At 53.9% G+C, this 25,389-nt stretch overlaps 1 protein-coding gene across 2 annotated transcripts; it reads right to left on the reverse strand.

Moving 5' to 3' along the window:
• Positions 1–6,870: 6,870 nt before the first annotated feature.
• Positions 6,871–24,394, reverse strand: WFIKKN2 (WAP, follistatin/kazal, immunoglobulin, kunitz and netrin domain containing 2). 2 transcript variants are annotated; one of them, XM_017669539.3, is made up of 2 exons: positions 12,369–12,963; positions 6,871–9,774 (listed from the first exon to the last, which is right to left on the reverse strand). In XM_017669539.3, exons 1-2 carry the CDS (start codon positions 12,567–12,569, stop codon positions 8,254–8,256), a joined length of 1,722 nt encoding a protein of 573 aa, XP_017525028.3. In that variant the 5' UTR covers positions 12,570–12,963; the 3' UTR covers positions 6,871–8,253. The 2 variants fall into 2 exon arrangements, with proteins under 2 accessions (XP_017525028.3, XP_073091532.1); XM_073235431.1 differs by lacking the exon at positions 12,369–12,963 and adding an exon at positions 23,981–24,394 and having other exon boundaries at positions 6,872–9,774.
• Between the last annotated feature and the right edge of the window lie 995 nt (positions 24,395–25,389).

Raw genomic sequence — 25,389 nt, forward strand, 5'->3', positions numbered from 1 at the left:
AGCAAAGAATGAGGCCTTAGAAAGAAAGTTTTATATAAATCTAAGCCAGGAATTAACAGCTCCAAATAACATTTCCCCTGGGTCACTTTCCTTGGACAATGCCCTTCCCCAGACTCCCTAAGTCTGCTTTGTGGCCGAGCACTCTGTCATCCACTGAAAATACTGCCACAGGCTGGCCTAGCCTCTTCATGTGACCTGGGACTGTTGAGAGAGTTCATGTGACCTGGGACTGTTGAGAGAGCATCGCTGCTCAGTACGCAGCATCGGATCTTGCTTTGGAACAGAAAACACCAGTATCTGATCCATGTCTCACCCCAACTTGACCAGCAGGGACAGAGGTCAAGCCCCACAATTTTTCCTCCGATTGCTGGTAATTGCTAAGAAGTAAGTAAGAATGTTCTACAGTAGTATAGGGGCTTCATTAAGCCTCCAAATAAAATTACTCCCAATAACCCTGTACAAGAAAAAATATGGGCTTTGGGGTCAGACTGAATTGAATTCCAAATTTACACTTGAATAACTGTGTCCTGTTAAACCTGTTTAGCCTCAGATTTCCTATCTGAACGGTCCTACTTGCTATGGTTAGTGTGAAGATTATGGAGGCTACACAAAGCATTAAGTGTAATCCTCTTTCCCATATGACGTGAATTGTCCTCTTCTGAGAGAGGCAACTTGAACCCCCTATCTTTCTCTCTCTCTCTATGCTTGCGGCTTAGCTTCAAGGGGCATGTCTCAGGAGAGGTCAACTGGTGTTGAGCATGCCTTTGCATGAGATCCTAGGCATGAAGCTTCCCGGTGGATTATCAGGGAGAAGAGAGGAAGCAAAAGTGAGAGAAAAGCCATACTTCACTCTTCTGGAACCTGTGGTGGAAGGCAGATACCTGTAGTTAAATACATGGGCTTTGGAATAACATAGACTGAACTAGGGTTGGTTTCCTGCTTGGCCAGAGGACTTGGGAAATTATTCAATCTCTCTGAGCCTCAGTTTCATCATCTCTGAAATGGAGAGAATATTAAAGGGAGGTGAGTAATATTTACCTCACAGCTTTGTAAAGATTTAACAAGATAATATGTGTTTGTGTTGAGCACATGTTAGGTGCTGTTAGCTATTAGGAACGGAAATTATCAACCTGCCACCAGGGCACCTAATTGGTAAAGGGCACCCACCGCCTCTTTCTTATGAGGCCTGGTATGGGGGTGGATCACCTTCTGCGTAGGGCTCGCTGATGCTACTTTCTGCGCATCCATGAATGCAGCTTCTCCTCTTAGTAGGGTCACAGGGTGAAATTGTTGGTTGTGATGGTTATGAGGATGGATCTGAGTCTGAGGTCCTTGGTCATGCTGAGGTTCTAAGGCTGTTGGTCCTCCAGTTGTGTTGCCCCTTAGTGGTGCCTTGAGATGCAGAGTGGTGCTTGAAATAAGGGACCAATAAGAGCTCAGTCCATGCTCTGAAGGAGCCCAGAAGGAAGGGTGGAGAAATGCTCTTAGGGCCTCCCAGGGGTTCGCCATCTCTAACCAGTTACTACACTGCGTTTCTGCCTGCTGGTCCACACAACCACCAGTGTCTCTCATTCTCCCCCTCTTTCTCTCCTCTCTGCCTGCAAAGCAGATTGCATCTGTCCTTACTTGACTGTGCAAAGGCAGCTTTGGGGAGATGGGCCTGTTCTCATTTCCTGGTTCTTTTTCCAGCCATGGGCAGGAACGTGCAACAGCCATTACCCACAGCCAACTAGAGCAACCAGGCCCAGGACTGACTACTACTGGAGAGGTTCTGCAGGTACTATTATTAATCCAGTTTACAGATGAAGATGTGGAGGCACACATTGGTTAACTTACCCAAAGTCACACAGCTGGTATTTGAGCCCAGGCAGTCTGACGCAAGAGCCCATGCTCTTCCCTGACTCTGACCTTTCCTCATCGCCACCCACCACGTAGACCAAGGAGATGTGGGGGCACTAAGGCCTAAATGGTGCCTCTCTTAAAAGGCTTCTGCAATTCAATGACAGTAGCAATGACCATAACAAAATAATTCTTAGACCTTTAGTCAGCAATTCCATGCAAGACGCAAGGTGACAGCTGCAGCATGGGAGTGCATCTCTCAAGAGCTGCTGAGTGACCCAATGGAGGACCGTGATTCCAGGAGGGATCTACAGCAGTTGGCATGGGCACTGCGAGGCCTTAGCCTCCAGTGCCTTCTGTCCCCTTCCTATCAGCAGCCCCTTTCTATCATATAGAACTAAAACTTAGGTAAACCTTCCCTATGTGCCAAGGCTGCTGGGGCTGGGTGTGCATATAGTCTGGGGTTTTGAAGGCCATCAAGAGCTTGATGAAGATCTGGAAGCCTTCAGGGAGAAAAGATGAGGGGACTTTGAGGCTGAGATCAGAGTCCAGAAGCAGTGGGGTAATTCTAAGAGCCCTTACAGCAAAAGGACCAATAAAACCAAAACCAGCAACTGACTAAAAAATAGCACGAATCCCTGGAGTCCTTGGCAGTGCAGGAGCTGGGAGTCAGGGCCGCTAAAGGTAGACTCCCATCCCTACACAAGCACAAGCCCTCTGCCAGAGAAAATAAGAATTACATGTTATCCCTTTATAATGGGCTGGCCAGCAGGAGTTCCTGTGATGAGGGAAATGCTCTGCTCCTGTGTTGTCCTATGTGGCAGCCACTAACCACATGAAATGTGGCACTTGAAATATAGCTAATGAGACTGAGGAACTGAATTTAAAATTTTTGTTTCATATGAATTCATTTACATGAAATTCCACACTAAGTGTATTGGAAAGTGCAGCTTTATAAACTCTGCAAAACCTTGGTACTCCAGAGGGTCAGAGACTGGTTAGAGGTGGCAATCACACATGTTCAGGAGAAGAACTGCCATCTGGAGTTCTGGGCCTTTAGCTGTAATGGTTAAAATATATAGGTCACTCTGGTAAGAATATAGGCACTGAAGTCAGACAGATTTGGGTTTGAATGTTGGCTCCTCCATTTCTTAGCCCTCTGACCTTGAGCAAGTTTCCTTTAAACTTCTAGAGTCTTAGATTCAATATCTATAATAAAGAAAAGTAATGCCCATGAGGGTGTCTTTTCCTCCATAAGTCCATAGGGTTTGCTTCATTCATTCATTCATTCATTCATCCCATAACTATTTATTGAACACCTGTGCCGGGCCTTGCACTGGGTGCACAGAGGTGAGCGAAGCACATATTACCTTTGCCCTGCTAAATATTGTGCAAAGAGTGAGCTCTGTCAGACAGTGTAAACTATCTAGCTTAGAGAGGGTTGTGAGGATCAAATTCACCTGCATATGTTAAGTGCCTGGAAAGAGCTGTCAGGACTCAAAAATGTCCATTCACTCCCTCTGGCACCGTGTTCCTCTCCTGCACAGGGTCCTTGCCGATACCCCAGGCCCCTCTCCACTTCTGGCTGCCTATACAGAAAGGACACAAGATAGTCCTCGGACAACTGGATGTGTCCCTCCCACCAAGGCAAAACAATCAGGATGGTTCAGCTTCCTTCTGACAGACCTCTGACAGGAGCCTCAAGGCTTAATAGGGGCAAGAACACCCAGGCACCCCACTTCATCCCACAGACACACTGGGAAGAGGCCCCCTTCTCAGGACAGGCCAGTCCAGGAAGTGTTGGTGCTCAGTCCTGTCATCCCCTCATCTGAGTGGGGTTGGGGATAGCCAGGGCGTGGCTGGGGACCCAGAAATCTTGGGGTAATTTGGGATGTGGACACAGAGACTCCAACCGAACCCTGAAATAGAAGTGTTGAGGGGCTCAGGAGCCAGTGAGGCAGGAAGGCGGGCGGCGGGAGGCTTGCCCACCTGCCTGCCTGACCCTGTTCCTCAGGAGAACACCAGCTGGAGGCTTAGTCTTCCTTCCTCCTGATACAGCCTGAGACAGGAGTGTCACTTAACCTCAGGGCACATTCCAGAATGAGGCCACAGCCAAGAATAGGACCCAGGAACCTTGCCACCCATCCTGCCTATATTAATCACACATTCTCAGCACAGGAAGGCCTCTTCGGAGGTGGACAGAGGAGGAGGATGTGGTGTCAAGAAGTGGAGCTGGAGAAAAGGAGGGGAGACCCCCGAGCAACCCCGTCACAGCTTGTGGTCACCAGTGACCACACAGCCCTTGAACCCAGGGCCCTTGTTTGTCCAGTGAATCCCTCATGAACACTGTGAGGGGGGCCCACACCCCCAGTGGAGCCCATAAGCGATGATTCAGCCTGATCAGTGCAGGTGCAGGAAAGCAGGGTTTACGCAGCCTGGGGCAGGTAGACGGTCCCGCAGAGCTGAGCCTGGCGGGTGAGCAGGCAGAGGCTGCTGCTTCGCTCAGGAATCTAGGCCACGACTGCTTATGTGTGTGATAGAAATACCATGTCACATGGCTAGGTCGTAAGACAGCCCTGGGGTGGTACGTGCACAGCCTCCCAAGGCAGGCTCTTTGGAGATATTTGGAGTCCTGATGGGAGTGCACTGGCCAGCTGAGAGTGGGGTGTGAGTGTGTGTGTGTGCGTGCGTGTGTGCGTGTGTGACTTACTGGGAGAAGCAGTGCAGCATGAGCAGTAAGAACTCTGAAGTCAGACACCTACGTCCAAATTTCTGCCACTTAGCAGCAGCTGGGTGATCTTGGGCAGGTTTCCTGCCCACTCTGAGCTCAGTTTGCCTGCCTCCAGGACAGCATTCTGCCGCACACAGTTGTGGGTGAGATGGCAAGGACGGCACCCAAGGCCTCTCACACGGAAAGCGTCTGCACAGCGTGGATGTTGTAATGGGGTGTTCTCCCCCTCCTGGTTGTCATGGCCCAGCTGTCCAGGGGGTGACATCAGACTGTGGAGCAGAGTGTCCTAGGAGGTGGAGGTGCTGGGGGAGGCGGAGGGTGGGAAAAGCCAAGGTGCCCTGCCCCAGAGGCCTCAGGGCCAGTCCAGGGCCAGCCAGCTCCAGACCAGAGGCAAGCAGAGAGATGGAGGGGAGGCCGGCAAGGAAAGTCAACAGATGCGAGGAGGAGGGGAGTGAGTGTCCAGTGTAGACAGGAAAGCAGGTGAGCCTGGCCTTGGACCTGAAGGAGGCCACAATCCCCCTTGTCCTGGGCCCAGGACAGGGACAAACCTCCTCACTGGGTGGAGTGGCCTTTCCAGGTTGGCAACCAGACCCTGGGAACTCAGTCCAGCCTTTACTGAGCACCTACTAGATGTCAGTTATTGTGTAAGCCTTGGGGAACAGAGATCAGAGATGCAGGCTTGGTTTCAAAGGCAGAAAAATAAATGCTAGGGAGTAAGTCCAAATTTACAATAGAGTCTAAATCTTATATTATAAATGCACTCCCTAAGTGCAGATCGGTTTGTCAGCTTGGATGTACTCTGTGAGCCACAGAATAAGATACCTGGTGCTGTGTGGTCCTGAGTCTGCAAAACCTAAGGCCCAGAGGATGAGGGAGGACCTTAGGTCCTGGGGGCCTGCTCTTGGCCAAGGGGCTGCTGAGGACAAGGAGGGGACCCAGGCTTAACTGGCTGTGCCAGGCTCTTTCCTAGGCGTTCCAGTTTAACAAGATCAATAGAGTCGATCTCCCCAAGACTCATGAAGTGCCCTTCCTACCCTCTTTTTCACAGATGAGGAAAGGGAGGCTCAGAGAGACAGCAGGTAAGTGTCAGAGCCCAGTTTCAGGCCTGGGTGTGCCTGACTGGCTAGGCTTTCTCACTCCGCCCCAGGCTGGGGCTGGATGTGACAGGGAACCCAGGTCTCAGGCTGCAGGTGGGCAGTAGAGGCAGCTGGGGAAAGGAGCCCTGAAGTCGGGCTCCCCTCAACCTCATGCCTCCACCAGGTAGCAACAGGGCTCAGGCTCCATATCTGTACAAGGGGGCGAGGGGTGGGGAGGGGAGGTGACAGGTACTGGCAATGTGGACACTTGTGCCTTCGGGCTCTAAGGTAATGTACTCTTTATTGGGGCACCTTGGCCTAGAAACAGGTGCAACAGAATGTCCCAAAGCCCCTGAGTTCAGGAGAGCAGTCAAGGCCTACCTTCCTGGTTCTTGGCCCAGTGAAGGGGCCTGGGGCCTGTGCACACACCATCTGGCTGGCTCAGTTTTATGCTCAGCATTTTCCCAGTGGCAACTTGAGAGGCTTGCACGCCTCCGGCCTCTCTTCTCTCTCAGGGAGCAGCTTGTCTTTCCGATCCCAGCCCTCTCCTTATTGCAGAGAATTCTCTCTGAGGAGGGATTGGCTGGGCCAGGCTGGCCGTGATTCCTCCTCAGAGCTATGTCCCAGGAAGCACCAGGGAAGCAGACAGGGGACAGGAGTCTCCCGTGCTTAGCTGGCTCCCAGCCTGAGGGACAGACAAGCTGCGGGGAATGCTGCAGCTGCAGGCCCCCGCCCACACATCCAGGGCAGGGGAGCAGCCACCAGCACTGGAGCTGTCCCCATCCTGGGGACCAAGTCACATGCTGTGCGCACACCTAAGGCTCAGGGACCAGGCTCGCCCACAGGCCGCCAAGGGAGTTGCAGCTGGGCAGCAGGCCCTCCCTGCCCCACTCATGTCTCCTCCACCTTTGAAGCTCTAACCTCGACACCATCTACCCTTGGCCCACCATGCTGCTGTGGTGGGGTTAGGGGCTAGGGTACAAGTCAGAGCACCTGGGCCTAAGCACCCCACCTTCCTGCCTTTGTGTGCTCAGTTTCATCACCTGGCCTCTCCGTGCCTAATTCACGTTGCTGCAGTTAGCCCTGCAGGTGAGGAGCCTCAGAGCTGCAAAGTGGGTGGAACGTTAGCAGTGTCCCTCTATCACCCAGATATGGTCCCCCTGGCCAGGCTTCCTTCCTGCAAGTTCACCAATGCAGGAGACACCCACCTCCTTCCATCTCCCTCACACACATTAGCCCAAGTGGGTCACACAAGAAGGACTGTTGATACAATGAGCTTTTAATTGGTATCTTCCTCCCTACATCTGAGGAAGAAACAAGGACTCCCACAATGATCTGCTAGCTTTGGAGGGGCGTGGACAGAAGGAGGGGCTAAGGAGGGGATGGGGGGCAGGAGTAGAGCTGACAGTGGCTTTCCCAAGTCCTTTATCTAGTGGTGGGGGTGGCTGGTCCTTCACAAGAAGTCCAGAAATAAAAAGTCACAAGTAAGCTGCGACATCCCCAAACCGGCCCTCCCAGGCCTCACCTGGAGTTTCTCTCTAGGTCCCTGCGGTTCCCAAGGCTACCACCAGATGGGAACATTGAGCAACCTTCCTTTTCCTTCCCTGGCCGGCCTCCTCTCTCTGGCTGACTTCTCACTCCTTCACCAACCCTCTTCCCCGCCTATTTTCTTTTTCCTTTATTTCTCTTCCTACCAAAACAGATCGTGGGGCTTCTATCTGCTTTCTGCCCCAGGAAGCCAGCGGCACTTGAAAGCACACTGTCAAGTGAGACCGTCTGACAGCTGGGAGGGCAGCCCTGGGACCCTGGGATCTGGGAATCTATGTTCAGTCACTTGTGTTCAGTTAGGAAGTGACTAACATCCCCTCTGTGGTCCTAGCACCTGGCACCTAGGAAGTGTTCAGAAATGTCCACTGCATTTGACTGGACAGAACTGAATCAATAAATCAACAAAGCCAAGGAGAAGAACATGAGAAACATGCATTCTGCTGGTGCCCCGGTGGCTCCAGAGACCCCGGGGCCAGCTTGACGAATGCGCAGGCCCAGAGGCTCCCGCCCAGCAGCCTCCCCTCGGGGCAAGATGTGTGCAGGCCGGACCATGTCTCCTGCTCCCCACTTCCCACAGGCCCTGACATGAAGGGGCCTGCTCACAGTGATCCACGTGGCTATGGCGAATTTGTCCGGGCCCTCCTGTCTCTCCCCACCTCCCTTTGCAAACCAATTCATTCCCTGATTCCTGGGACCATCATGCAGCACCATCTTTCACACCCTGGCTGGGAGGCTGGCTGGGGGTAGTGGGTCTGGGAGAGCCAGGGGAGGTGAGTGTAAGGGTGCAGCAGACAGGGTGACAATGCCTAAGCGGAGCAGTCACCAGGAATAACTTGCAGGTGTCTACTGACTTCTCCTTTTCTCCCCCTCAACTGAAAAAGATACAGACCCCTTACTGAGCCCAAAGAAGAGAAGTTGATCTAAGATGGTGGGTGGACTTTTGCAGATGCATTGATTGACATTTCCCTGCTGGCCTCAGACTGTCTAATCTGACCTTTGCTGACTGAGGGGTGTTGGGGGTGGGGAGGGGGAAGAGGGCTGGGAAGGGGTCGTGGGGCTTCAGTGCAAGCCTAGGAACTCCTTGAGGACGTCACAGGTCTTCTTGTGCATGACCTCACGCAGCTTCCTCACCCGCCGGGTGCCAGATGCGCCCACGAAGCTGTCAGGCCGCAGCACAGCCATGCCGCCATCCACCTCACCCATGATGATGAGTGGTGCCTCACCTACTGTCACGTTGGGGCAGGGGCAGGTCCAGTCCACGTGGAGCAGAGTGACTTCCAGCGGCTCCCGGCCCAGGAACTTGAGGCCCATCTTCTCATCCTTCAGGACCTCGTCCACAGTCACCAGGGCACGACCTGAGTCAGGCTCCTCGGTCAGCTCGGAGACTCGGCCCAAAATAACAAAGTCGCTGCGACAGAAGCTGGTAACAAGCTTCTGCCTCGGTTTGCAGGCCCGGCAGTGCTGGCTCCCCCGGGGGAAGGGGCAGGACTCTTCGCAGGCCTCGCGGCTCTCGAAGTTGTTACCGTTGCCCTCGCAGCCCCCATAGACAAAGGACTGGCACTGGCCCATCTGGCTGTTATAGGCCCACCGAGGTGCATAGGCCTTGCAGGGCCCCTGCAGGGCGGGCAGGCTGCACACAGCCAGTGGCCCGCTCATGCAGGCCAGCATGCAGGCCTCGTAGGTCTCAAAGTGGTTCCGGTTGCGGTGGCAGTGACCAAAGGTGAAGGTGAGGCAGTTGTTGGCCTGGGCGTCGAAGTGCCAGCGGGTCTGCTCCTCGCCACAGTCCTCACTGTCAGGGGGTTGCAGGCACTCATCCAAGGGGAAGGCTGTGCCGTTGGGGCTGCTCTCCGCCGTGGCAGCTGCCTGACCGCCCCTGACCACTGACAGCGGGAAGTCGGCACGCAGGACCCCAGCCGCATTCCGGGCTGTGCAGGTGTAGATGCCGGCATCCTGGGGCTCGGCATTATAGATGACCAGCTGGGCAATGTTGGTGACCACTACGTTGCCACGCACGTGGTTGGGTCTCATGACCACGTTCTCCCGATCCTCTAGCTGCTTCTCCCAGGTGATCTCGGGCCGGGGCCGGCCCACTACATCACAGAGGAAGCTCACTGTCTCGCCCATGGTGACCGACTGGGGCACAGGGTGGTTGAGCAGAGCTGGGGCCACCATGTCCAGCCCAGGGGTCTCGGGGGAGGCCGTGGTGGGGCGCACGGTGGTCTCAGGCGGCAGGGGACTGGTGTTGGGCCAGGTGAAGTGATAGCGGCAGGTGACAACAGCCAGTGTAATGCCTTGGGAGCAGGCCTCGGCGTCCATGTAGCAGCGGTTATAGTAGGTGAGGCCGTCCGAGGCACAGGTAAAGCTGGGCTCCTTCTCACAACGATCTTTGCACTTACACACTGGCTGGCCATCCCAGATGTCACACTCGGAGCCCTGCTGCAGACACATGAAGTGGTCACACGTGGCCTCCTTGGGCAAGCCCACTGGGCCCTTCTTCCCCTTCACGTCCATGTAGCGGGCAGCCACACAGCTCCTGGTCCCACACACATTGGGGCAGCACTTCTCATAGGTCTCACACTCCTGGAGAGAGCCAAACCAAGAGGCCTGAGCGAGGGGGAGAAGGGACAAAGGGCAGGCCCCCCACCCCACCCACTGTGTTTCCACAGAAGGGAACCACCTGCTATGAGCAAAACATTTTGATAATAAGAATAGCTAATATCCTTTATGCAGCACCTACTGTTTGCCAGGCCCTCTTCTAAGAACATTTACAACTGTCAACTTATTTAACGCTCATCACAAACTTATGAGGTGGGACGACCATAATTTCTACTTCACAGGTAACGACAACCAAGACACAGAGAGACTAGGTGACCTGCCAAGGTCACACAGCTGGGAGTGTGGGAGGAGGCAGGACACGTATTCTGAGGGATTGGTCTCAAGCTACCATTGTACCAATGAGAAGGCAGAGACGGGGAGGCAAGGCCCAAATCCACAGAGCTGGGAAAAGGTAGAAAGAGACTTCAAGCTCCAGGCAGATGGGATTCTGAAATGAGGTTCACAGAGGTGCCACAAAGGAGGTCTAGGTTGAAACAAATGAGCTTGACTTTGTGTCTTTTTTCCACTGGGATGAGGATACCCTGGCCAAATCCAAGAGGTCACATCAAATACTGAGGACAAGTCGGACACCCATGGGACAGACACAGGCTGTCCACATGCACACCAGGAAGAGCAGCTCTGATGGGCACCCGCATTCGTCCAAAGCCGGGAGGGAGGGCAGGTGGGACAGGCCCAGGATGCCAGGCCTCAAAAACCGTGGGCTGTGCCAGACCTAGGTGCTTGGTCCCAAAGGGTGGGATATTTCGTGGGGAAATCAACAAGGAAAAATGTCCCCTTGTGTAGCAAAGGTCAGCAAAGCCTTCAGCAAGGACTTAGGAGGCTATAATTCCCTCTGATTTTCTGTGGAGCCACTGTAAGGCATTAGCTTAATTCCTCGAAATTAGCAACATGCTCTGGGGCCAACACAAACAAGGATTTCACATGGTGTTTTCGACAATAACACATCTCGCCCACGCAGGCACGGCTCCTAATCCTCCAGCCTGGTAGTAGCTCTGTGGCTGGCCTCTGTGGTCCTGACGTTTTATTTCACCTCTTGGACATTCCACATCAGCTAAGAAAGGGAAATAGCCCCCCTGGGGCTATGTGGAACCTGCTTGCTTGACACGTTTACTGTTGTGCTCCTCTCAGCTCAGAATGGAAACTTTGTTTTGTAGCCTTGCTTGGCATAGGCTTCTAGGTCACACCAGGGGAGGCTTTGGAACAGTGACGGGAAGACCTCAAAGCTGGGATGGGACCGGGAGAGACCTGGGGACCTGAGAGCTGGCAAGGACACCTAAGGATCACTCAGTTTCCTAAGAAGGTCCAGGAAGCCCTTTTAGGATTTGGAGGTCCCTGAAAGACTGGGTCCTTGGGGACCATGAGGAAGGAATTTCTGGGCACAGGAAACCTACAGGGAATCCTTAGAACAGTTTTTGCCTAAGGGCCCAGAATGGGCCCCGAGGCTGTCCGAATCCCCTGTCCCACATAGGTGCCTTTGCCCCAAGACACAAACTCAGTCAGGGTCTCACTGTTCCCAAGGCCCACCTCACTTGTCAGGCCAGGCTGTGCCAGTGAAACAGACTCCCCAACAAATGCAGACAACCAATGGCACGACCCCAGCCAGATGCCAACACTCTGCCACCCGTCCCCAGTCTTACCTTCCTTTCCCTCTCTACCACCATTGCTCACTGGCAGCATCTGGCCTGAGAGGCCCAAGAACTGTCTCCTGGGCACTGGGAGACCAAGGCCACTCTCTGCAGGGCGATCGTGTGCTCTCCCATATGTTACATGCATTTGGCAGGGGGAGCACCAGGGTCTTTCATGTTCCCTGGGGATGCCCAGGCCACAGAAGTGCCTCTGCCCAGGCAGGTGCCAGGTACCCACTGGTTCTGCATCCCTGGAGGGAGTGGCAGGCATGGCCCTTGACTCAGGAGCTGGGAGGAAATTGCCCTGGAACCAGGCCTGCCCTGCTGGCTGCTGGGTGTTCTGATGAGAGCAGAAGGGAGGACAAGGAATCTGGCAGGTTGAAACTTGGCCCACTTCCCTCCCGGGACACCCAGAGTCTCTTGAGAGCTGTTCCCACCCACCTTCCCATCAGTCTGGTCTGATCTCCAGGTCAGGGTCCAAACCCCTGGGGAGGTGGCCTAGAAGCTGGGTGAAGCCTCAGCTTGCTGCCAGAGAGACGTGGGTTCCAAGCTCACCCCCTCATCCTGGCTGCTGGACCTTGTGCTGCTCACTGCACTGTCCTGAGCACCCACTCTCACCGGTCAGGGGCTGCTGACAGGTCGTGCCAGCCACACGATGTGCCTGGCGTAGTGCTGGCTCAGAGCAGCCCTCAGCAAGCATGAGACCAGGAATCCGAGGATTCCCAGTCCCTGATGAACTTGGGCATCACACTCACCTCTTCTGGCCTTGGACTTAGACAGACCACACACCCTGTTTATCTCCACGTGGCCCGGAGCCTGAGTTCTTTCAGGTCCTGGGCCCTGCAGGGCCCTCAAGAGCCGTCCCCACCCCACACTCCCACTCTCCCCGCCTAACACACTCGCTCCATCTCAGGCTTCCCGGCTCCCACTCACCTGGTCTGCCTCACACTCCCTCTTGCAGGTGCTCTGGGCATCCACCCAGAGGTTAGGGTTCATGTCGTTGGGGCAGATGCCCGCGTGAGAATAGCGGATGGGTGGCAGCGCCTGGCCTCGTGGGGGCACCCCGAGGAGCAGCAGCAGAGCTGCCACCTGCCCCCAGCAGGACCAGAACCGGTGGCATGGCAGGGCCCACATGATGCAGTCCTCCGTGGCCAGAGACCTCCTCCGGGAGGACACCGGGAACTGGGGCCCACCAGGGCCTCCTCCTTCCCGGGGGCTGTGGGCACCTGCCCTCCCCACCCAGCAGGCTGCCTTGTTGCTGCTAAGGCTGCCGCGGCTGCCTGCACCAAGTCAGCGGAGCCCGCTGGGCTGTGCGGCTCCAGATAAAGGAAAGGTCTTCGCAAGGAAACTCCCTCTCCTGAGTGTGCAGGGAGAGGGGCCGCAGCCGGGCCGAGCCTGGATTTATATCCTGGGCGCGCCACCCGAGTGGGAGCGAGCTAACCTGATGCCTGTCACGGGCAGGCTGCTGGCTCCTCTGTCCCGTGGCCGATCACAGACTTGTTGCAGAAGGGGAAAAAAAAAACTGGAAGCAGTTTAGGCGCGGCGTATCTGGCACGGTGGGACACCTGCTTGTTTTTGACTCCAGGAGGCCTTTAACCCCTTCAAGGGCCAGAAATGGCATGTGCTTTGGGGGTAGCTGGCTCCGGGACACGCAAGCTCACTGTAAAGGAGCGGGTTTGTTTCCCTTTCCCCCACCTCCTTGGCCAGACCCCCTCCCCTCCTTGGCCACCTCTGAAGAACACATAACCGCTTGTTACACGGAGGGACCTGCAGCCGCAGGGTTAGCATCGCCTGGCCCGATAGTACATTTGAGAGCAAATGACGTGGAAAAACAACAAGTTCAAGGCCATTCCAGGGCGGGCCTGAGCCGTGCTGTGCTGTGTAAGCTGACTCCCACCCGAGCACCAGGTCCCTTTGTGGGGGGTGTGTGCGCGGACAGCTCCCTATCTCTCTGTCCCAGGCACTTTGCATCTCAAGTTCCAACTTTGGTGAATTTTCCCCAAATCATTCCAGAGACACATACCAGATATGCTCCGGCTCCCCCAGCTGCCTGGACGGATCACATTCCTCGCTCCTCCACTAACACACTCTTCGGCTCCAAGACAGCCTCCGCGGTAGCGGTGTCTCGGGACTCCGAGCTGCCTCACTAATGACCCCCACGGCGGCCATCCTGGCGCTCTTTTGTGTCCAGCACTTTCCAACCATTGGCTCGTTTTACAAAGAAGGGTCATGACTGGAGAGGGCACCCATGGTGGGCAGCGACAGGAACACTCACTATCAGCGTTAACTGGGCTTTTACTAAGTGCCAGGCTCTCTGCATGCATCACCTCATTTAATCCTCACAACAAACTGTAGCTTCAGCTTAGATTTGATGAAAGGATACAGAGAGGCTAAGCAACTCGCCCTGTGTCACACAGCTATGTGACCCCACCATTAATGCACCACCATTAATGCACCAGCTTACAGGCTGCAGGCAGTGGCCTGTGGAAGTCACCCCACTCTGGCTTTTACAGACTGGACAAGAAGTTTGTGCAACATCAGGGTCTATATTTGCAGAGGGGACCAAGAAGGGAGCCAGAAGCTGCCAAAGGCTGGGGGCGATGCCTCTCTGTTTGGCAGGAAATGGCTCGTATCTGAAAATGCCACTGAAAATTGAGTGCCACTGAGTGTTTTTGCATTGGTCACTCCCAGGGAGTGAGAGGTGAGGGAGAAAGATCCCTGGAAAAGGGGGTCCCTGTTCAAGGCCAAACAACAAAAGATTTGGGGAGCAGTAAGGGAGCTGCCGTGTCTCAGGGGCAGTAGATGGGGAGGCCCTACACGTGTCGGGGCCTGCAAGGACCTGGAAGGCCCCCAGCAGTGCTCTCATGCACAGATGGGGAATATGAGTGCTGAGCCCAGGCCCCTCCTATCCCGGGTCCACTCTCCCCAGGGCTAGGGTCCACTAATTTGACTGTAAAGGGCAGCACGACCCTCTTTTCCACCCTGCAGACTTTTCCTTGTCCTCATGGGGTGTTATGTTGCCTTCCCTCTGCCTGAGCCAATTCCTTCCTGTCGTGTGGGTCATTCTGCAAGGACTGTCTTTTCTGCTTATGTCAAAGAGCTAACGAAGGGTGTCAGATCCTAATCCTCTAAATTATTGGAATAAACTTCCCTCCAAGGCTGGTCCCAATAATGAAGCCAGACAGCAGGTGATGGCTGCTTTGAATTTCCTGTAATTTCATAAACCCGTGTTCCAGCTGCTCGTAGCGGGGCCCTAGCACAGTGCTTGATGAATGCCGTTTGTGCAGCCTCCTTTGATATCACAAAGGGAAATGGACGGTGACACATTTCCAAGCAGGACTTAGAAAAACTGTCACAGCCCTATTATGTGAGGACAAGTATTTAGGAAGAGGAGGCTGATTTCTGGGGAGTCCCTGGAGACCAGTAGGGGAGTGGAGATACTGGGGGGAGAGGGGTCCAGGCAGAGGTGCTGGAAGGGGGGTCAGAGAAGAAGGGGAAGCGTTTCCATCCCACCCCACCACTCAGGTGGATGGAGAAAGCCCTCTACCCAGCTTCGTCCTGTCAAGACCTCCCTCCCAGGGCCCCACTTCTGGCCATTCTGCCCTGAGAACTCTCAGAACAGCATCAGGGGAGAGGAAGCCCTATAAAGCTCTCCCTCTCAGCCCTTCCAAGTCTCCCACCAAAACAGAGCTCAGAATAATAAATAACGTCTGATCAGGGCTCAGAGCCCACACAGTTTTCACCTACATCATCACCGCTGACCCTCATGCCAGCCCCGCAGAGCCCAGGAGATGCTGCCATGAGCTCCGATGTGTGAGAGAGGAAACCAAGTCCGGAGAGGTTAGGCAAGGCCTACCCGGGGCCCCTCGGCTCACACACTCCCCTGCCGAAGCCCAGTCCTGGGCTCTTTACACAACCCGTGCAAGCTTCCAGCCCCTCCAGAAAGGCCCCCGCTGACTGCCCCGCCAGCCTGGCTTGTTTATAGGCTGTTCTGGTTGTGCTTTGAAGTCTCCTCCAGGGCCCTCCCTCCCACAGTCCCTCGGATCTGCCTCCATCTGACCCTGTCTCCCTCGAACTCTCCTCTGGAGGGTGGCATGGGCCCCCCCACCCTCACCAACCCCCAGCAATGAATAAGAAGGCTCAGCTGCCCTCTCCCACCACCCACCAGGCCACCTTGCCCCCTGACTCAGGCCTCTGTGGAGCCCAGCCTGGGTGGGTGGGCCTGAGCAGGGGCCTGACCTCGGGGGTGGCCCCTGCCTTCCACCCTCCCCATGGACAGCAGGCACAGCTTGGTCAGAAAGAGGACTGGGTTCTGACTTCCTTTCAGAAGAGCCCCCTCGAGCCCCCACCTCTGTGGGAGGGTAGAGGGACCACAGACCTTTCACACCCTCCGGGGGACCAAGGCCTATGCTAGGCACAGCTGGCAGGAAGTCACCCGGACGGCGACCTCAGGTTCAGCCTTAGCAGAACAACTCCTGAGCCACTAGGACTTGACAGAACAACCCAACAGATACCATTTCCCAAATCTGCCAGGCCTCTCCCCTCGGGACATCAGCCGCACGTGCGGTGAGGACTCAGAGACCCACGGAGATGTCAGCCAGCATCTTGGATGCCATGCTGCTTGCACACAGACCAAACCTCTTACCTCTTGAAGCATTTCCTTCCTCCTTCCTTGGTTTTTTAAAGCACCTACTATGTGCTAAGTTCTGGGTACATGGAGATAGACAGCAGTGCTTGTCCACAGGGAGCGCACAGTTTCGACCAGAAAACAAGCACTCAGCAGCATGCTAAGAACGGTTCATGCTGTCTTGGGGGTCTTTATAAGTGCTGGGGAGAGAGGCCTGGGCTGCTGTGTCACAGACTTGACCTGGGGTGGGTCTTGAAGCCTGAGCAGGCGTCTGCAAGGCAGAGCAGAGAAGGTGGTTTCCTACACTTCTCCCTGGAAAGGCCTGGCCCGAAGCACAGCCTCCTTGGCCAAGGCCCTCCCTCCATGGGCCCCAGGCCAACAGGAAGGGGAGGTAAGGGGGAAGTCAGTAGGTTTAAGAAACAGGGTGGGGGTGGGAGGTGCAGGTCTTTCTTCCACACAGGCGGCCCCGCAAAGTCAAACCAGCAGCCCATACTACTCCACCCTGCCTGGGCCCCCAGACTGAAGGCAGCCACACTTTCTTCCGTACAGATGGGGGAGGCCAACCCCCACAGAGGCCTCCTTGTCCTGATCCTTAACTTAATAACTTAAACATATTTAGGGAGGAGGAAGGATTTGAGGAGCAGGAAAGGGTGCTTGGGAGAAGGAAGTCCTGGGTGAGGGTGCTCAAATGGGTTCTCAGAAGGCCGGAGGTGCCTCAGCTACAGGCATGATTAGTTAGACCCAAGCCAGGGAATTCAATAAAGCTGGTGGCTCATTACCCAGCTGGGGACCCCCTGCCCGAGCGGCCATGGGCCTGGGTTACATTACAGGGTTGTGTGAACTCTCCCCTCGAAGTGAGACTGCACCGGGCCTTGGAATAATTATGAGGCCTCAGCAGATGGTGGAAGCGGACAGGGAGACCGTCAGCTGTGGGCCACGTGACCTGCCCGCATCTCTGCAGAGCAGGACATGGGAGGGTCCACGATGGACCCTGGGGGAGATGGCACTGAATCAAGATCAGAGAATGATGGGGTGGCCATGGTGGGGCATGGCCCAGTGCCCTGGGCTAGCCAGGCCTCCATTAGACCCCAGTCCAGGCCAGGGGGCTGCTGCTGGGCCAGGAGCCTGGCAACTGGAGTGCCAGTGTCTGGATGGATCTGTGTGCCATGAAGCCATAACAGGAGACACAACTTCTGGTACAGACCAATCCTGAGCACCTTTGAGCCCTCGGATGCCTCTCTAGAGAAAGTGGGCTTCAAAGTGCTCAGTGGGTTTCAGCCCCAAGTCTGACACCTCACTCACTCGGGAAGCTCCATGGTGTAATCTCCAAGGCTGAGCACAGTGCCAGGAGCCAGGGGTGCTGCCATCCGCCCCTGGCGACCACCTCTGCCTCGCCATCGCGACCCCTTCCAGCTCCCTCCTCTGTGATCCCATGTCCCGATTCCTCCAGCTTTTCCTTGATGGAATCAGCTTCAAGAAGTACCAAGCAGCCTTCAGCCAAGACAAACAGGGGCTGAAGGAGCCAGAAGGCCAGGCGCAGGGCTGCAGGGCCGGTGTGGGTTCTGCCGCTCTGCTCCGCTGGAGGCGAGCGAGGGCCCCTGGTCCCATTTTCCCCAGGCCTGGGGATTCAGTAGGAGTGCTCCAAGTAGGGGCAGGGCCTCCCTCCCACTCAGGGCCTCCCACCCCCACCCCAGTCCTAAAAGCTTCCTCTGGCTACTCGACTCTCTACACTAGAGCTCTGGCCGTCTCTGCCTTACTGATTCTTCCTTCAGGTGAGAGAAATGAGGTCTCAGACTCTTGGTCTCCCTCCTTGCCTGCACGCTGCTGAGCAAAGGGGCTAATGCTTTCTAAACCAAAGGTATCCCCAACACCGTTTCAACAACACAAAATGTACAATGACCAGGAGGTGGGCGGGGGGCGAAAAGCAAGCCTTTTCCTGACTGACTGTTATTTCAAGACTTCCAGCTTAAAGATGGCTTCCCACACCGTCAGATAAAGGCCAAAGCATTTCGCCTGGACCACCATGCACTTCTGCCTCAGTTTACTTCCCCAGTCAGTCATCACTGGCTCCTCTCTCCCTCAGACTCTGGAAGCTGACACATTGCTCTTTCAGATCTTTAAAATTCCACACAGTGTTTTCCCTTCAGCCCCCGTAGTCATTGCCCTCTGCCAGGGACATGCTCCCCTCCCCTGGTCAGTTCCATCTTCTCCTGGTCAACTGCTTCCCAGGCTGTCTCAGAAGCTGCATCTTTCAGGAGGCTTCCTGACCTCAGAGGGAAGGCCCAAGTCATTTCCTACTTGGGAGGGTTCCTGGTATAGTTGTTTTTTTTTTTAAATTTTGGTATCATTAATCTACAACTCCTGGTATGGTTTTAAAATAAAAAAGCAGAACAAAATAAAAAGCCAGAACTGGGTCACCAAACCTGTGGTGAGATTTAAACATTCAACACCGACAGGATATATCTCTGTGCCTGTGTGTATAAACTAGTTTGGGGATGATGTCAAAAATCCACCCTTGAGGCCCTTTGTGGGTATGGTGGGCCTGATGACCAACCTGGGATTGCCCATGATGCACCGGGCATAGTTTATGTGCTGTTGAAATTACTTATTCCTCATCTGTTGCCCAGACTGGTCTGTGAACTCCTGGCAGGCAGGGGCAGTGACTGGTCGCTGGTCCCTGGTCCCAGCAGAGAGCACACACTCAACCAGCGGATGCTGAAGGAATGAATGCGTGATCCCATCAAGCAGATCATGCCCTTGCAGGGCAGGGATGAATATTCCTGGTGCCCGTCATACCTGAGAGAGACCAGTTAATCCTAAGACAGGAAATCAGAACTCCAAAATCAGCTCTAGGCAGTCAAGAGAGGTTATACCCATTGCTGGGCCCACCAGCCACTCTGAGCGAGAAGGAGACTGGGTCCAGCAAGGGGCCCGCCTGGAATGTGGAGATGGAGGAGGCCTGAACATTGTGCGGACAGCCTTAGAGGCAGGAGCATGCACCCCTTGTGGGATCCACCTGCCCACCACGCTGCTCTCTGTGCTGGGTCCCCTGGCCTCTCCCCAGGTCTCCACGATACTGTACTTAACAGCTGAAGGTCCTTCTTCAACCAATCTTCTCTGCTTCCAGAATGATCTTTCCAAATCCCGAACTTGAACTGTCACTTCCCTGCTAGAGTGGATTGAATGGTGGCCTCCCCCACAGAAGATATGTCCATATGTAAATGTGATCTTATTTGGGAAAAGGGTCTTTGCAGATGAAAGTAAGAATCCTGAAATGATATCATCCTGGACTATCCAGGAAGGCCCTAAATGCAGTGACAGGTGTCCTTATAAGAGAAAGGCAGAGGGATATTTGAGACACAGAAGAGGGAGAGGCCATGTGAAGACAGAGCAAGAGCCTGGAGCAGTGCAGCCAGAGCCCAGGAGTGCCTGAGCCACCAGAAGCTGCAAGTGGCGAGCAAGGGCTTCTGCTCTAGAGCCTTCAGAGGGAGCATGGCACTGCCAACACCTTGATTTCAGACTTCCGACCTCTCCAGCCTCATTGCTCACCCTGCATGCTCCAGCCATACAGATGGTCTCCAAATGAGCCACTAGAGTGACCAGCTGTCCTGGTTTGCCTGGGTCTGGCCTGGTTTTAGCACTGAAACTCTGGATCCCAGGAAATCTGCTAGTCTTGGGCACACCAGAATGGTCACCCCACATGCCACGCCATCTCTACCCTTGTTCAGGTGGCTCTCTGCCCAAAATGTCCAGGAAACTCTCCTGCAAGACACAAACAGAAAAAACAATAGCAGGGCAAGCCAGAGCCCAGTGGTGGGCCATCTGCACCTTGGGGACTCCAAGCCCAGACCATGCAGGGACCCATGAAGACAGCCCCTATCTTGCCAGTGACCCAGAGTCAGCCAGTGACAGCAGCAGTGAAGGGTGACAAAGGCCCAAGGAGGGTCGGCCACCGGGTGTGGCTCTAGTAGCATGTTGCCATTGGCATTGGTGCAGGTGAACTGAGACAATGGTCAGAGGCGACTGTGGATGGGAGTCATTGCTGTGGCTTTGAGATAAGGGGCAGGCATGGGCACAGTGTTTTGACAGGAGGAGTCTGTGAGCTGAGGGTTAAACAGTCAGAATGATTATCCCTTACAGTGCATTCAGCGGCATGTAACAGAAACCCTAAGCCTCTGTGGCTTTACTTCCCTCACTGAACAAGAAGTTCAAGGCAACTTGGCTTAATTCATCAGGGCCCTTGCTCCTATTTTTTCTCTTTGTCACCCTCAGCGAGTGGCTTTTGCCATTAATATATGATGATAGCTGCTTCCCTAGATACTTCCTCCCTCCAGATCCAGATTAGGGGGAAGAGCCCAAGCTCCTGAAACCATGTCTGTTTATTCAGGGAAGGAAGACCTCCTGAGAGCCAGCCCACCATGGCACATTGGTCAGGGCTGCGTCCCATGACTCCAGCTGCAGGGGAAACTGGGCAGGTGCTGGCTCTAGCTTAACAGCAAGGGGGAAGGGAGCTGTGATTGGCTGTGGGGTGGACCAACCCCACCATCTGCCACAGTGACACTTCCTAGGACCACTTAGCTGATGGTGGGTCCCATTTTTGCAGCCACTGGTCTTGTTTGCACTGTGAACTAGTTTCTCCTTCAAGAATTGGAGTCAGTTGATGTGCAGGACCATGTAATGTCACGTAAAGGCGGATGAGGATTCTCGGAGACCCCTGTGGTTCTGTGGGATAGCAGTGAGCTATGGTAAAGCTGGACTGAGCCGGCCCCACAAGCAACCGGAGGAAGCTGGTAGGTGCTCTGAAAGCCAGAAGGTGTGATCAGTTTCATTAAGCAGAGCTTGCTGGTGACCACAGTGAGAAGTTGGGCAAAGGAGATACCTGGGAAAGGACCTTTAACCTGTCTACCTGGACAGTGAACATCTTGAAAAATGTAACCCTGCCCTAAGGACAGAGAGGGGTAGGTATCAGGTGAGGCCAGAGCTTTGGGGATGAATTTGAATCTACAGCCCCAAGTCTGCATCAAGACTGAACCCCAGACACTGAGACAAGTGGTCGGGGGAAGGCAGTTTAGGCAGGAAGAGGAACCACTGTACCATTTACGATTCTACCAAACATTGGGATGATTTTATCATTCACTTATTCACTCCATAAAAACTGATTTCATACCTGCTATGTACCAGGCATTGTATGAGGCACTGAAGATCTAAGCCAGGTATAGTCTTTGCCCTCAAGAGATGTACAGTCTAGGTGGAGAGAAAGCTCCTACATACTCAAGCTCCTTATATACTCGGCAATCCAATTACAACTGACGCTTGCTAGGAAGAAGTCTAAGAGGCCAGGGGACTTATCAGGAGGGGAAGAGTGGGCCAAGCAGAGGAAAGAGGGTCTAACAAGGTGAGGAGAGTTTTAGTGGGGTCTCAGTGGCAAGGCTGGTGTGGCTACAGCCCAGAAAGGGAGAGAAATAGTTTGTGGCCAAGGCTGCCAAGATAGACAGGGGCTAGATGCTTCTGTGCTTATGGACTAGTGAGGCATTTGGATTTAATTTTAAGGTTGGAGTCTGAAAAGTGGCCAGTATCAGCTGTGGAAAAAGAGGAGATGGGCAGGAGGGTGGGAAGCCTGTAACAAAGCCACTGTACCCTGGAGTAGAAGGTCGGCCCAGGGTTACTATCACACATGAGAGATGGATATGAGCTCTCTGCTTGTGGGCTGAGGCTGGAGAGGGCAGAGAGCTGAGGGCACACAGGCCGTGCCTGTTTCCTGACAGGCTAGGGACTGCCCTCTGCTTTCTTTCAATTAATGGAAGCTATGCAGAAGGAGAGGAAGGGGAAAAAAGGGGAAACAGTGAGGTTAGGAGGAATAGGTAGCTGCCCCAGAAAGTGAAAAGGAGAAATTGGCCACGTAGGGCAGCATGCGTCTGTGAGAACCAAAGCCCACAGCTGGGTTTCGTCACAACACCTCGAATCAGCCAAAGGACCATGCGATCGGAGTGACTCAGACCCCAGACCCTCGCCAGACCTTGTGGAAGACTTTCCTGCCCAGGGCACAGTGGGACTTGTCACTGTACAAACCTGTGGGCTCCTTCTACCTAATCCAGAAGGCCAGAGGTCAATGTGTAATTAGCACAAACACCATGGCCTGCCCCTTTTAGTTCCCCCAAAACTACTCAGTTAATTGCTTCCCTGGAGTGTGTTTTCTTTAACAGAAACTGATAGTCAAGATGGTTAAGACCCTCAGCAGGACTTGGGTGGTCAGAGCAGCTGAGAACTGAACCCAACGGCTGGAAGCATTAACCTACCCCGCAGGGCGAGAGGGCTGCTGGCCCCAGATGAGCTTTTAGAGGACAGGTGCTGAGGAAGGGGTGGAACTGAACTGCACCCACTGCTGATCTGTGATTCCCTGGGAAGAAACTCCTGTATGGCAGAGGGTTTCAAATATTTTGATGGTAGCACATAGAAATACATTCTTCGTTGTGATTTAGGACACACGTGCATACGCATAACCAAAACATAAGATTTTACATCCTTTTTGCATCATCAGTAGATCCTAGACCAACAGACCCAAATCAAAAGGTGATCAATCATTCCCATATTTACGCAGCCAGCGTTTCTGAGGAGCTAGTGTGTTGTCCTGTTCTGTCCTTAGACCTGGGGAGATGGCAGAAAATAAGGCAGTTGGTGCCTCCATTTTCATGAGTGTGAAATGCAGGACACAGTGTGAAAAACTCACACAAAGGCATACAGATGACAGATTATGGGTGGTGCTTAAAGAAATATACAGGATACTTGATACCAGGCAATGGGGACAGGCCACCCTTCTCTCCCTTGTCTGTTTTCTCCACCTATGAAAGATAGAAAGTCAGCAGGAGCAGACACAGAACACCTGGCTGGCTCAGATCCCGGGGAGAAGAGCTGGGGGTTGGAGGCCTTGTTTCTAATTTAGAGCTGTGGTCAGAGAAGGGCTGCTAGAGGAAGTGATGTCGACTCTGAGCCCTGAAGGATGAGTCTTAAGTATCCAGGAAGGGGTGGGAGAGACACGGAACATTAGAGGAGTGGAAGACAGACAGGGTGGCTGGAGGAGCAAGTCCACGTTCATCCAAGTGGGACTCGACCCAGAGGGTAGAAGCTCTGACCCACACCTATGGCGCCCACAGGAAGACGTTTTACCTTTCACTTAAAAACACGCTTCCTTTGCACTTCAGATTCTGCTTTGGGCAGGTGTTGAGGTGGAGGTTCAAGAAAACAAACAAATGAACAAAACAAATCCAGTGTGCAGCTAAGTGAGGAGAGACCACAGGAGATACATGGATTAGGCACCACTCCGCCTGCAGCAGACTGAAAACATAAGCACCTATCACTGTGTCAGTATTCGGGATTCCCCTCTGAGCATGAAATAGGTGAGAGGTAGACAACTACTGCCCATGTCATGGTGGGATGGGTAGGGACACAGCTCGATGCAGAAAGGAGACAGAGAGGAAGGGCCAGACTGTTTTCATGGAAGACAGGAAGTGGACAGAGCATGTGTCAAGGCCATGTGCCTTTGAAGGCAACCCCAGCATGAGCAAACCATGGGTGAAAGACTTGCTGGAACCCACCCAGTGAGACGAGCCTCCTTCCTCTCTTGCCCCATCCCTGCAGCTCCCCTCCTGTTACAACTGAGGAGGGCTCCCTCTGGTTCAAGGGCAATGTTGCCACCTGAGGGTTAAGACCCTCCCCTTCTCTCCCCTTCCACCTTCTTGGGAACTTGATACCATCAATGATGTCATCTGTCTCCCAAACACTCTCCACCTCCTCTCAACCTCTCAACCAGATCCTGTCCCTTAGCATTTGGGCACACCCAGGTCTCTCCCATCGCAAACAATGGCTGATATTCCCTTGACCCACATTCCCCCTCTGTAGACGGCAGGGCACCCCTCCTCACCTTCAAGGTCAGTCGGCAATTTCTGTGTCCGCTGCTCGGCTCCAAAGTCCCAATTCATGTCCCTCTCTCCCACGTGCTCTGACCCAGCTCCCCAATCCTCACTTGGCCAACAAACCTGCCACTAAAGCCTCTGCTGGTCAACAGGGCCCCAGATGACATGCCCAGTCCTGGTTTTCAAGATCTCGCTGAGCAAGTGACCTTTGACCTCACACTCCTGTGCCACAACCCCTCCTGGTTGCACCCACTTCGCTGGCAGCTCCTTCCCAGACATCTGCAGAGGGGTGTGTGGAGGCTGCGTCCTTGGCCACCTCTTCTTGCACCACTCTTCCCCCGCCCCCAGTGGGGGATTTCAGCCCGGGCTGCACATTAGAATCACTTGGGGAGCTTTTAAAAAGTACCAGCACCCAATTAAATCAGAGTCACTAGCGTGGGGTCCAGATGTGGTAGCTTTAAAAGCTCCCAGGTGACTCTGAAGGAGCAGCCAGGGTTTTGAACCACTGCCCTCAGCGACCTGTTCCATGCCAGGACCATCCGCCCACCGACAGCCTGCCCGGGGTGTGTCTGCAGACCCTGGAGCACCCAGAAACACCTCTGCTCCCCAGAGGCATCTAGCCAGACACTTCTCATCCCGGAAGACACACTCTTATTCTGACTGTAAATTCCTACAGTGCTTATGTAATTTGTGTGCACATTTCCACAGTGGGCTGATTAGGGAAGACATTTTCTTTCTGGCCTAAGAAAGATCTTAATAGCATATCCAGAAACAAATTTGTTTTTAGTTCTTGAATCACGAGTGACAAAAATCTAGGATGCTAAAATGCCTATGACTAAGTTACGATTTTTTGGTTTAGTTCTCTACTTCCCTGTCTCTCAAAACAAAAAGAAGAAAAGGAGTCTCTGCTTTCTGCTTCTAATTCATTTACATGGGAGCTGTCCTGCATCTCCACCACACTGAAACCTGATTAGATGTCTCCCCAAACAGACGTCAAGGTCTTCCAAGGCTAGGACCGAGCCTTAGTCACCGATGGATCTCCCATGCCTAGAGTGGTAACTGGCATAGGGTGAAGTCTTGTTGAATGAATGAATGACTGTTTTACTGGTATAGCCAACAGAAAAAGCCACCATTCTGGCTAGCTTTTCTGAATGGACTCATAAAGAGGAGACCTGAGCTCTCAACTATAAGCTGTAATTTGGAAGTAGACCAGTACTGTCCGCAGAAAGTACATGTCGTCTTCTGGGCATGAATTTGAAAGACGGTCCTATGGAGAATCCCAAGCCTGGTGCACATGAGCATCACCCGGGGGGCCTGTGATGCCTGTCCCAATCCCACTGGGAGAGGGAATTTGTCTTCACGCATTCCCTCTGGCTGCAGATCAAAATTGGAGAACAGTCTGGCACTCCCCAAAGGC

Source organism: Manis javanica, chromosome 4, assembly GCF_040802235.1.
Source record: "Manis javanica isolate MJ-LG chromosome 4, MJ_LKY, whole genome shotgun sequence".
NCBI lineage: Eukaryota > Metazoa > Chordata > Mammalia > Pholidota > Manidae > Manis > Manis javanica.